Raw genomic sequence first — 13,366 nt, 5'->3', positions numbered from 1 at the left:
CTGCCTCTCATAATCCACCCCAAAATGGAGTTGCAAAGCGTATGAATCGGACTATACAGGAAAAGGTCCATACGATGCTGTCTCATGCTGCATTACCAGAGGCTGTTATGACAGCCGTTCACTTAATTAATCGGTCACCAAACAAGTCTTTTGGGGGAGGGATGGGGAGTTCCCTAAGAAGCGTGGTCGGGCAAGCCACCTTCATATGCTCACCTGAAAGTGTTTGGATGCGAGGCTCTTGTGCACATTCGTAAAGAAAAACGCAGCAAACTTGAGCCAAAATCCTGTAAATGTATTTTCCTAGGATATGGTGACGAGGGTGAAATGGGGTATAGATTATGGGATCCCAAGAAAAGGAAAATAGTACACAGCAATGATGTTATCTTCCAAGAAGATCGCATGCATAAATAGCCCGAAAAGACTGAGGAGGTCCGTAGGGTTGTATTCCGGGAAGAAATACCTCTTGGACAGCAAAATGTGCCCACTGTACAGTAGCAAATACCTGCTGTAAATGAACCTGTAAATGCAGAAAATGATGCTGGAAATAATCAGCCAGCTATTGCCCATGATAATGAGCCACTACATGTGCAGGAACAGCCAGGACAGCAAGCTATTAATGCTGATTTGCAAGCTGAAATGCTAGGACAGCATGCTGAAAATGGAAATTTGCAAGAACTGCCAGCAAACAATGATCATTGGGTTAGGAGATCATCTAGGGCTACTAGACAACCTGACACATTTGTTCCTGGTGCAAACAATGTGGCTGATTATGTCATGTTGACAAACTGTGGTGAACCATCTTGCTTCAAGGAAGCAATGGACAGACAGGACAGCAAGAAATGGTATAAAGCCATGTTGTCAGAAATGGAATCTCTTGAGAAAAATGGCACTTGGAACTTGGTGCAGTTGCCTAAAGGACAGAAAACACTTCCATGCAAATGGGTTTACAAGATAAATGTCACTTCTGATTCCTCACCAAAGTCCAAAGCAAGATTGGTTACAAAGGGGTACAAGCAAGAGCATGGAATTGACTTTGATGAGATTTTCTCTCCTATAGTCAAGATGACTACATTGAGAACCATTTTGGGCTTGGTTGCAGTTGAAGATATGGAACTCATACAAATGAATGTAAAGACTGCATTTTTACATGATCTGCATGAAGACATATACATGCAACAGCCTGAAGGGTTTGTGGAAAAAGGGAAAGAAAAGATGGTATGGAAACTCAAAAGGAGTTTGTATGGGCTGAAACAAGTACCCAGAGAATGGTATCATAAGTTTGATACATTTATGCAGTCTCAAGGTTTCCATAAAAGTCAAGTGGATCATTGCTTGTACACCAAGAAGGCAGCAAATGGCAGCCTAATTATCTTGGTTTTGTATGTTGATGGCATGCTGATTGCTGGTAGGGATACTCATGCCTTGAACTCACTGAAGCAAAGTCTTCATGGCAGCTTTGACATGAAGGATCTTGGTGATGCAAATCACATTCTTGGCATGCGAATACTCAGAGATAGGTCGACACGCTTACTCTATCTCAGCAGGAGTATATCTCCAAGGTTTTGCAACGTTTCAATATGGAGGGGGGAAAAACAATTGGGGTTCCATTGCCTCCATATGTGAAACTCAATGCAAAGGACAGCCCTACATCTAATGATGAGAAGGCTGAAATGGCCAAGATACCATATGCTTTAGCTGTTGGTAGTTTGATGTATACTATGGTTGCTACGCGTCCTGACATTGCCTTTGCAGAGGGAGTGGTTAGCAGATACATGGCAACCCCTAGCAAGAAGCATTGGGATGCAGTGAAAGATATTATGAGATACCTCAAAGGCACAAAGGAGTTGTGCATTTGCTTTGGGAAGCAAAAGGCATCTGTTGTTGGCTTTACGGATGCATATGCTGGTCATGCGGATTGCAAGAAGTCCACTTCTAAGTATGTGTTTACTTTCACAGGAGGAGCACTCTCTTGGACCTCCAGGCTACAAAAGTGTGTTGCATTGTCTACTACAGAGGCAGAGTATGTGGCTGCCACTGAGGCATGCAAGAAGGCTTTATGGCTTTCACCTCTAGTGGGAGAGCTTGGCATCACATAGTTACATGTTCTCCATTGTAATAGTCAAAGTGCTATCATGCTAGCACGGAATCCTGTCTTTCATGCAAAGACAAAGCACATACAGGTAAAGTACCACTTCATTAGAGATGTACTTGATAGCAAGAGCATTGAGCTTGTCAAAGTACATATAGATGATAACCCTCCAGACCTTCTCACGAAGGGTCTTCCAGCAGAGTGGTTTGCTCATTGCCAACAAATGATGGGAGTTGGATAGATGTATGTATTTCAGCTTTGTGCATACCTAGATCTAGCTGATTCTTTTCTCCTCTTAAGGCACATTGCCTTTAGGTTAGAGGTTGTTGGGAATAAAGGCCTCGTGCCTTTAAATGTGCTCCGATGTGAACACACCCTTAGCGCTTGTACTTACACATATATATCTATCTAAAAACCTAAAGGTACACACTCGTCATTGTACCTACAAACGTGCTCACTCTCTGCTCTGCTCTCTCTCACTCTCTCTATCTCTCCGCGCCTAAGAAACACCTACTGTCTCGATCTTCGTGCCTAACCCATCACTATAGATAATTGGCTGTGGATAACTTAACTTGGACTCCAAGGAGGTTGCAAAGGCTGTTCCAAAAACTAGATATGAATTGGGGACCCCGATGCTGATGACCTAGGAGTCCATGTAATTTGTATCTAAGAAAGAGTCTAGCGGTAGCTACGGATGTGTGGTTATGGTAGTAGGGATGAAATGTGCCATTTTTATGAATCTATCTACCACAACAAGAATGGAGTCATATTTGTCTGATTTGGGAAAATATGTTATGAAATCCATGGACAAAGAAGACCAAGGTCGTACAGAAATGGGCAAGGGTTGCAGGAGGCCATGTGGTTTATGACGAGGTATCTTGGCCCTATTGCACGTATCACATAATTTTATATATTCCTTAACTTCTTCCCACATCTAGGGCCACCAAAAATCTCTTGAAATAAGCTCTACGGTCTTATTAACTCCAAAGTGTCCTACTGTTGGGGTGTCATGGCGTTATTGGAGTACTTGGAGTCTCAGCTTTCCTGGAGGAATGTAAAGTAGATCCTTATAATATAAGGATCCATTAGTTTCCTGAAACTCACAAACTTTATTTTCTTTTTCCTCTTGATTTTTTCTCTTAACAGTGTTGGCCAAATCATCATACAGCAAGGTTTCATGGATTAACTCGATCAAGATAGAGTCGTCTTGGTGACAACTCAAGATGGCTGCTAGCAAGAGGTGCTCTAGCTTGAGTAGTATTGCTTGTTGTTGATCAAAAGTTTCTACTCCCTTCTTAGATGCCAGGTAGAATCTTCTTGATAAAGCATCCGATTGGCATTGTTGGCGTACTGGACAATAGGTGATGACAAAGTCAATCCTGAATAAGAAGTTCCTCTAGCGGGATTGTCTTCAATTGAGGATGTGGGTTATCATGAAGTGTTCTAGATTTTTGTGATCTGTATAGACAATAACTTTATGGGCCGCACCCTCTGGATAATGACGCCAAGTATCAAAGGCATCTACAGTGGCAAGGAGTTCTTTGTCATGGATCTCATGATTTATCTCTAGAGGGGAGAACTTCCTTGAGTGGAATGCCACTGGACGCATATGACCATCATCTCCATGCTGGGACAAGATGGCTCCTAAGGCATAGTCTGATGCATCGGTCTCCAAGAAAAATGGCTTAGTAGGATCTAAATGGACTAGGATTGGGGCAGTGGTAAAAGCGGTCTTCAGGGTCTAAAAGGCCTTCTCAGCTTCTAGGATCCATGAGAACTTTGAGTTTCTTGTGAGTCTAGTGAGTGGTGTGACTAAGTAATCCTTGATAAATATCATGTAGAAGTTGGCAAAGCCAAAGAAACATTCGACCTCATGGACACATGTGGATGTCTACCAATCAAGAATAGTCTCGATCTTCTTGGGGTCCATGAAGATTCCTCTCTAGGAGACATTGTACCCCAAGAATTCCACTTCTGTCTAATGGAAAAAACATTTCTTAAGTTTTGCATATAGTCTTTTTTCGCTGAGCTTTTCCAAAACTAATTTTACATCGTGCTCATGCTCCTTTGGATCTTTTGAGAATATCAAGATATCATCCAAGTATATAACTACAAAATCATCTAGATGCTCTCGAAAGATATCATTCATCATATGTTGAAACACTGCAAGACCATTGCTGAGACCGAATGGCATAACAATATACTCAAAGTGACCATACCTTGTGCGCAAGGCTATCTTCCATTCGTCTCCTTCTCTGATCGGTATAAGATTATAAGCCCCTCGCAGATCAATCTATGTGAAGATCTCGGCTTTTCCAAGGCATTCCAAGAGCTCTGGTATCAACAACAAAGGGTATCGATTATTGATTGTTATCTTGTTGAGTCCTTGATAATCCACACACATTCGAAGTGACCCGTCTTTCTTCATGAAGAGAATTGGGGCTCCAACAGGAGACTTCGAGTACCTAATGAACCCCTTAGCTAAGTTTTCATCAATATTCTTGTATAGTTCAGCTAGTTCAGCTAGTTTATCAAGGGATAGCCTGCAGATGGGTCCAAAAGGTGGTTGAGCCCCCTCGTGGAGTTCTATAGCACAATCATATGCTCTATGTTTGGGCAAGAGGTCTGCATTCTTTTTTTTAAAGACATCTTGGAATTCTTGATACTAGCTTCATAGCTTGACTAACTCATCCTTACTAAATTCTTGAGTTGGTATATGATATATCATGTAGATCGGTTCCTACCTTGTTGTGTGTATAAGGGCTTAGGGTTCTAGATATACGGACTATCCTTGATCTTCACGATGTGTAATCTTTTGCTTAACCCAATCAATTTCTGGGTTGTGTTTCTTTAGCCAAGGCATCCCAAGGATGATTGGATTTGTGAAATTGGATATGACATTAAAGCATACGTGAGATTTGTGATCGCCAAGAGTTACCATTCATGCTCAGGCTTCCTTGGTAATATCTCCACATACTAGAGGTTGGATTAGTTGAGGAGATCAGAGGATCTCAATTGTACTCCTTTCATTTGCAATACAAGATAAAGAAATACCGCAAAGGGTATTAATTTTGGGGCCAACATGGTGTCCAATATGTACAAGATTTAAGTGGTAAAGCGTGCATTTTCAGTTTACATGAATTTTATGCTTGCTGTAATTAGTGCTTAATAAAGTTATTTACCACCCCATCCGAGGAAAAGTGCTAGTTTCGAATGCATTCTGAAACATTTCAGATGCAACCAATTAGGCCTTTTATAAAAAGTATCCCACAACATGCATACACAGTTGCAATTTGTGACCCTCAAACTACGGGGTAACCAAGGCAATACCAATATAGCTGCCATAGCATCTTTCAGCAAAGGCCAATTAAACCCTAAACCGTCAATAACCAGTAGTACTGTTTGTGGCTCCAGATTTGGTAAATAAAAGCACTGCTAAATCACATTTCTGCGATGAGCAGCTCAGTGCACCAAGCCATCTAGAAAATCATGAAAAAAGTGAACCGTGTGGTTATTTCAACACTCATCCCAAGCTGGAAAAGACACAACATTAAGCGTGTAGGTGAATCCAAATATCTTCTGTATTTCTTGTATTGACCATGGCTCGTGACTTTTGAGAGACCTTCATTTTGTAGACTGTATTTCTGAAGTGTAGATTCATTTTGCAGACACCTCGAATTCTGTGCTGAAGTGAAGCTTAATCTGATGGAGTACATGCAAGTCCATATTGAATGCAGTGCTTAACAGTTTGTCATAGCAACCCATTTCGGCTTAGTCATGTTTACATTTTTGTTGCATTTTTCAATATATTTAGGCCAAAGCATGTGTGCACTTCCCCTTGCAATTTCTCAGTTTATTGCAATTTCTCATTTTCATTTCGTGGTTATAAATTAAAAAATAACCATACATATAGACATATGTATAGAATTTCATTATTGATGCTGTCCAAGAGTAATGAAAAACAGGGTTGAGGGTCTACAAGAAACTGAAGTGAAAGATAGTACAGGCACACCCAAATGAATCCAGACAAGCAGAGAGTTTGTCTCCAATTTTTCTGTACGTAGATTTTGTGTCAACATTACAGCAGATTCACTCATGCCATAGCAATGGTGTTCGATTATGTTTCTAGCATGCTAAAATCATACCACCAGAAGCAAGCAGGAAGAAAGAACAGAATACCCTTGATGAACTGCATGCAAAAGATTCATTTTCTGCAGTCATTAATTTGAACATAGAAGGAAAAAAAACAGGATACCTTACTAGGTTTGCACACAGAGTAGCTTCCATTTTCTGGAGCCATTGATTTACTTCAGCTGAGAGCTTGTTGCCTGCAATAAAAGAGCTTTCCGCTCTCTCTCAAACGAAGGACCTATTCATGGATTCTGTGGGCACCCAGACGGGCTCCAATTTTTGGAAAAAATAACGAGGAATATCACTGATCCCAGAGTCTAGAAATATTTTACATATTATCTAAAAATGCTCAAAAATCAGTGGTGGTGGGTTTGCCGAGTAGATTCGGGCATGCAAAAAGAAAGAAGGGCTTCGTCCCATACTTTGGAGCTCTTCCCATTGAGACTCAAAACTTTTAAGGAAAGGATGCTTCAAAACTCATACTACATAGGTACTGCAAAGGTAGTCACAAGTAAAAGGTTGTCAATTAGGAAATTTCGAGCCAGGTGTTTCAGTAATAAAGAAAGGTCGGAACAAGGGGTCTCACTCGAGCTAAAGAGAGTGTCATGAAGAAAAATCAAGTGTCTCATGAGGAAGTGAAAAGGTTGCCTGCTTGAGGAAGGATGAGAACCTTTTTGGCCGAGGCTGAGTTTTAATGATACAACATGACTTCAACTTTACAACAAATCCTTAACCTCCACAATAGGTCGAGATCAAATGTGTCCATCCAAATGAAAGCGATTGACCACAAGAGTCTGTTGGTACAACGAGCCCCCCTACAACATGCATGATGTTCTCCCTTGTGGTCCTTGGTAGAGAGGACACATCCCAAGTTCCCATTTAGTTATCAATACCATTTTTTCCATGTACGCTAGTAGAAATACAACGAAGCGTGTTCTATTGAGAATAGTGTTTAAAAAATTTTGATAGTAGATACAAAAACCTTTAACTCAAAATTTTGGGGGGAATTTTGAAACAATTTATATGTATTGGCCATTTTTATCATAAAAATGTATAAAGCTCAAGGTTTTTCACCTTCTTCTCTAAATTTTGAAGGTTCTTTTGGAATTTTTGCATTTCATATTGCATTCGCCATCAACTTTTCATGAACACCAATTGAGAAGCATATAAGGACCAATAGTTAAACAACCCCATAAATTTTGATCATGGAAATGTAACCAAAAAGAGAGCATATATAAATGTCCAGATCATGCTTGTAATCATTTTCTTACCCCACATCCTTGTCCTCCTTTTAATTAATGTTGCAATTATATAAGACCCATCAAATTGTTGGCATTAGGAAGCTATAATTAGAATGGATCTATTTTCAATCACATTATTGGAGCCATGAGGGTATGAAATGTAGTAGCAATGGTGTATTATAAACAAAATGATCTCTATGCATAGTAGTGTGAAAGGCATCCACCAAGGATTAAGCTAGGATGTAAATGGACTAGAAGTGGGAAGTTTGAATATCCATAGTCGCAAACATTAAAACATCAAGTAACTTATGTCCCAAAAGGTGATGGCCAAGTGATTTCTTGTAAGTGTGACGAGGTACATCACATTGTTGGACACCTACATTAACATGGTGTGTTTGGTTATAAGTAGGATATTTTCCACTCAAGCACTTGATTTATCCTCCTCCTTGTTAGGGTCATCAAGGAGGAGGGTCCAAATGCAATCAAGCTCCATTGTTGATTCAACTTTCCAAGCTATCCAAACTATGCACAAAAAAATGTCATCGTAGCTCTTTACCCACTCTTTTTTTGATATTTGAAGGGAAGATTTCCCATTTGCGGGTGTTCTAGTGTGTGCACTTTATTTCATAAACCAATCAAGGTACTTATGTTAGCTAAAGTCAAAGATAATGCATTTGACCTTTTGATGTCTAGAGTTACTTTTGTCTCTTCAAAATACACCAATCATTGAGAGATTAGTACTATGTACATCAAAAAATTGTTTCTCATTCACGACTTGCTTACATACACTATGTTGGGGTAAAGATGAATGGCCAAAGGCGGGCACCCCTTGCACTAGGAAATTTATATAATCATATATAAGTGAAGATAATGAAGAATAAGTGTAGCTTAGTACCCACTAAAAACTATCGTGTACTTCCTATCCCTCTCTCACCCTCTTGCACTCCATAGGTTTGACTCCACATCCCACCAAGTTCCCTCTTCAAACTTGTAGGAGCTTGTGGTTAAAGCAAGGAGTGGAAGGAGTCAAGCTTTGTCACAAGGTTTCAAGCTTCTTTTGTGACATTTGTGCTTGTTGCCTATATTAGAAAGAGGTAATTATCTTAGTACAAGCTCTCCATTTAAAACAAATAAGTGTTTAAGTTTAAGGAGCAATTGAGGTGCTCAATTCAGGAGCTCCCATAGCTCGATTTGGAAGCATTTGGACAATCAATAGTGGATGGATCCAATGCAAAAAAACTTGGTTTTGGAATATTAGGAAAGAGGGTTTGGTCTATGTATCCAATGTGTGCAAGCATAAGGGCTGCTCAAGCTTAGGGGCAGCTTGTTTTCATAAGCAAGGGATTAGCTTGTGCTCATAAGGAAGGGCCTACTTGCTACATTAAGTAGGGGGACTTGCTAAACTCAAGGCCTACTTCTTTGTTTAATAATAATAGGAAAGAGAAGAGATTGAAGATTTTGATGCTTATAGCTTGTTAATCAGCTTGTGAGGCTTGAAATCAATCAATTAGAATCAACAAATGTACTCGTTTAATCAAGCATGGTGAAAACATCATCTTGGGTGTGTGGATTTGTGTCATTTGCTACAATGGCAGCCATTTTTTCTTTCTTTATTGTATTCTTCTTCTTCTTCTTCTTCTTCTTCTTCTTCTTCTTCTTAAGCCTTTTACACTAGGTTGTTTTCATTGCTTCATAAACCCCATTCACATTGGTAAGTTTTGAACTAGTTATTTTGGAAAAATGAGTTCAAGTATATTTTATTCACATTGCAGTAAGGAAATTGGTTATATTGGAGACCATAAAGGACTATTCATATTTAATTGTTATAAGGGTTTTTAATGCATATAAAATAGCTAAAAATTTACTAGAATTATATGCATTGGAGAGTTTGTAGACATCATTTTGACATTAGTTTTAGGCTGTTTAAATGTTGCATTAGCAATTGTTTGGCAATTGCAATGGCACTTGAGTTTCAACTATATTTGTCAATTTGCCGTTGTATTTGACAAATTCTTAATTGCTTGATGTTTGGCACACTTTTGCAAAGACTATGGCTTCTTTTTCTACTTCTGAAAAAGCATTGTTGAACATTGAAAATTTGGATGATATGTATTTTCATATTAGAAAGAGTAGATTTACAAAAGAGGCAGATCAAGCTAATTAAAGTGGATGGTATAAAGCATGAGGACATCAATGCTAATGCATGGGATGAGATGGATGAGCTTATATGCTCTACCATCATGCATAGTCTCTCCAAGTTAGTGTATAAAAGATAGTGCTTTTCCTATTTGGAGGAAGTTATGTGACTTGTTTGAAAAGGAAAGTGTTGCATCATTACTATATTAGATAATGAAACTCATTGATCTTGGCATGGAGGAGAGCTTCTATATCCAATTATCTGAATAAGTTTGATAGCATTTGTAGTCAATTGATAGCACAGAAGATTATTTCTCATGACTTCATGAAGGCTATTTTTTTGCGTATCACCTTACCTAAAAGTTAGGAAGCTTTTAGAGTTTCCATTAGTAACTTAGCACCTGCTAGTGGATTGACTAGTACTAATGTGAAAAGCATCTTGCTTGCAAAATAGGTTATATAGGGAGAACAATGCAAGTTATAAGAACCCCTGTGCATTTACAACTAGAGGGAGGTCCAATGCAAGGGGAAAGTTCCATGACAAGGGGAACTCAAAAGTCTCATAATAGAAAAGACATGGAATGCTAATGCTACAACAAAAAGGGTCATATCAAGAAGGATTATTTCAACTGGAAAAGCAAGAATAAGAGAAAATAGAAAAGTAATGACAAAGTTGAGAAACAAAAATAAAAGATTGAATATTTTAGCTTCGTAAGTAGTGTTGCTCATGATGTGCTTTATATCTTTTCACTTGAGGAAGATTTTGATGATGAGAAATTTAACATGGCTTGGACAAATTGACTTAACTCCTTCCAAAACCTTGTAGAAGTGACTAAGTTTTTGAAGAAAGATAGGTTCTTATATGGGTTTAACATAACCTATGAGCAAAGGTGGAAGCTATTGGACCAACAACTTATGTGGAGGTGGTGTCTCTCACTTAATAAAAGCAAATAAGCTAAATTACAAGATGCAAATCCTAGGACAATGAGATGAGGACATAATGATAGGGGTGCATCTTTCCAACATAATGGCAAAGACATCAACAAAGGAAGAGGCTTCTCCATTCCAACCTTCAACCTTACAATGTGAACTAAATGCCTTCGAGATTCACTCAACAACTTCAGGAGCTCAACATCAACTTGACTCAAAGCATTTATCCTCATCTACAAAACAAGGTCAACGTGAAGGTGTTAAAGCTCCAAGAAGGCCCATCCAAGAGTTTGTTTTCCATAATTGCAATGAGCGAGTGACATGGCATTGTCTGTATGCTCAATGTAACCCACGTGATCCATATCCTACTTACCTTGTTATGATGCCTCATGAATCTAATATGATAGGAAATGAGAACCAAGCTCAAGGAGGAAATTGGACTATAGATCCACCAAGGAGCCAAACTAGGAGCAATACAAGTGTTTTGCTCCAATGCAGATTGAGGATGTATGTGATAGAAGTAAAATAAGGCAAAATAACAAGAATAAGTTCGTGGAATGCTATGTAGGGCAATGAGTTAGAGACCAAAGTCCATCAAGAGATGAAGAGACATTGAATGCTACCCAACCAAGGAAAAATAAGGAATATGGTGTACAAGGAGGCAAGAATAGAAGAAGAAGATGGGTTGGGTTGGCTAACTTCTCACTTGGTCCTGGAGTTGCACCAGGAAGATTTTAGAAGGCAAGGACGACCTAATTTGAATTGGCCACAATTATTTGCTCTATGTCCACAAGTAAGGAGGGAATTTGGCAAGTGTGTTAGCATCAAAGCATCAAAGAATTAGGATAGGCATCTAACATTGATTATCTACATTGCACCTTTTGAGCCCCAAGAGGACATGATCCCAACAATTGAATGTGTGATTGAGGGCAAGAGAATTTCTAAGGTTTAAGGAGGTGGCAGAGCACAAATATGTACTACACTAGAAAATCTTATGCACTAGCTTAGCTAAAGGATCACAAAGGCTTCCCTAATAAAAGTGAAGATGGTAAATAATAGTAAGGCAAATTCTCTCAAAGTCATTAAAGATGTGAAAGTAAATGTTTATAGTATTCAAACCCTTTGGATTTTCATGTCATGTCCATCAAGGGGGTTGGCTATCCCATGGTCTCGGGTAATACATCGATAGTTTTTGTGAAGGTTGGGATAGTGGTCACCTTGTCATGTAGCTTGAAGTGAAGCAAGTGGTGGTCTATGACATGAAGAAACACAAGCAAAAGGGCATCTACTATGAAGGTACTTTATATGAAGAGAGTAGTGTTTAAGATCTTGACTTTGATTGTGTGAATGAATATGATGTTGAGGAAAGCACCATTGACATGGACAAGTCATCCTTAGAAGTCACATGAGTCACCATCAGACCATCAAGGAAGGAGAAAGAAGATAAAAAAATGGCAAAGACCAAACAAGAGGTCCAAATCAAAGCTGGAGAGTATATTGTCTAAGGACTTAGACCCAAAAGAGAGAGTATGTTGTCCAAGGCCTTAGACCCAAAAGAGAGAGGATGTTGTCCAAGGACTTAAACCCAAAAGAGAGAGTGGAATATATTATTGTGCTCAAAAGTATCTAAATCTCTTCATCAATAAGTATGATCAGATTAGGGAAGTGGAACTATTCAACATCATAGTGATGAGCTCACAAAAAATATAAAGCCTATAGCCCAAAAGCTAAGGAAATTATATGTAAGGAAATGTAATTCCCTTTGTAATGAGGTTAATTGGTTGTTAAAAGTCAGCTTCATCTACCCTATAGCTAACTTAGAATGGGTTTCAACAATTATTGCAACACCAAAGAGGAATGGAAAGCTAAGAAAATGTGTTGATTACAAGCCTTTGAATGTAGCAACTAAAAGGTATCACTTCCTTTACCATTTTAGGATGACAGTCTCAATGAAGTTTAGGGCACAGGCACTACACTAGATATTTAGGATACTTTCAAATTAGGATAGCAGAGGAAGACCACATGTATCACATAGTGGGATTGTTTTGGCTACTATGTGATGCCATTTGGGTTAATCAATGCTCCATCCACCATCCTAATGATTCACAAATTATGTGTTTCAACCAATTTTTGAAAATTCTATTCAAGTCTACATTTATTATTTTTGTATTTTTAGCTCATGTGCTTCACATCATATGGGAGTAGAGAAGGGATTGTAGAAATTGGATAGTCTTTATAGTCAATTAGACTATGAAAAGTGTAGCATTGCCAAAAAGGAATTTATATTTCTTGGTCATGTTGTTTCAACACAAGGGATCTCAATGGACTTGGGTCAAGTGAAGGCACTACTAGATTTAGCTACACCATCATGTCCAAGGGACTTGATCTCATCATCCAAATGGTTAGATACATGTCAAGGTTCATTCACTTGCTATCTTGAATATTGCATCCTCTATAACTATTGGCAAATCAGGTCACTCTCACTTAGAATGATGTGTATGGACACCATTTTATGAAATTTAAGGAAGTTTTGAGTACTCCCCACACTTATGCCCCCAAATTGGGATTAGGCTTTCTACAAAAAATCAAGTGTTCGTAAGGAGATATTTTTTGTTCCTACCACCCATTTATTTTTCAAATGGAGTGATGATAGCAAGTGAATTACATGAAGTTTGGGCAACTAATGCTAGATCTTATTTTTGTAATAAGGAAATTTAGGTCTTGTTTATTAAGTAGGACTTTTAGTGTCATCATTGTGGATAAGCTTTTTCTTATAGTTGTGTAGCACATGACTTCCTCATGGAGGATCAAAAAGTGGGTGTTAGAGCTTCAATAGTTT

The 13,366-nt window shown here is 38.7% G+C and overlaps 1 protein-coding gene across 6 annotated transcripts in view; it reads right to left on the bottom strand.

The window, feature by feature from the left end:
• LOC148039994 (uncharacterized) overlaps nucleotides 1–6,684 on the bottom strand; it is a 47,997-nt gene extending 41,313 nt beyond the window's left edge. For 2 of the 6 annotated variants that reach the window (XM_087695649.1, XM_087695670.1), the window contains exon 1: nucleotides 6,345–6,683. Coding sequence is in view for 2 of the 6 variants with exons in the window: in XM_087695670.1 (XP_087551796.1) it covers nucleotides 6,345–6,389 (45 nt within the window). In the remaining 4 variants the exon portion in view is untranslated. Of the gene's footprint in view, nucleotides 1–6,344 lie in introns of all 6 variants that reach the window. The other 4 variants (XM_087695643.1, XM_087695663.1, XM_087695654.1 and 1 more) reach the window with 3 other exon arrangements.
• Nucleotides 6,685–13,366: the final 6,682 nt, after the last annotated feature.

Source organism: Lygodium microphyllum, chromosome 2 (assembly GCF_053477565.2).
Source record: "Lygodium microphyllum isolate KBCC chromosome 2, Lygodium_microphyllum_v1.1.10, whole genome shotgun sequence".
Taxonomy (NCBI): domain Eukaryota; kingdom Viridiplantae; phylum Streptophyta; class Polypodiopsida; order Schizaeales; family Lygodiaceae; genus Lygodium; species Lygodium microphyllum.
The sequence above is the reverse complement of the archived record's forward strand: the minus strand, read 5'-3'. Positions and strand labels throughout refer to the sequence as shown.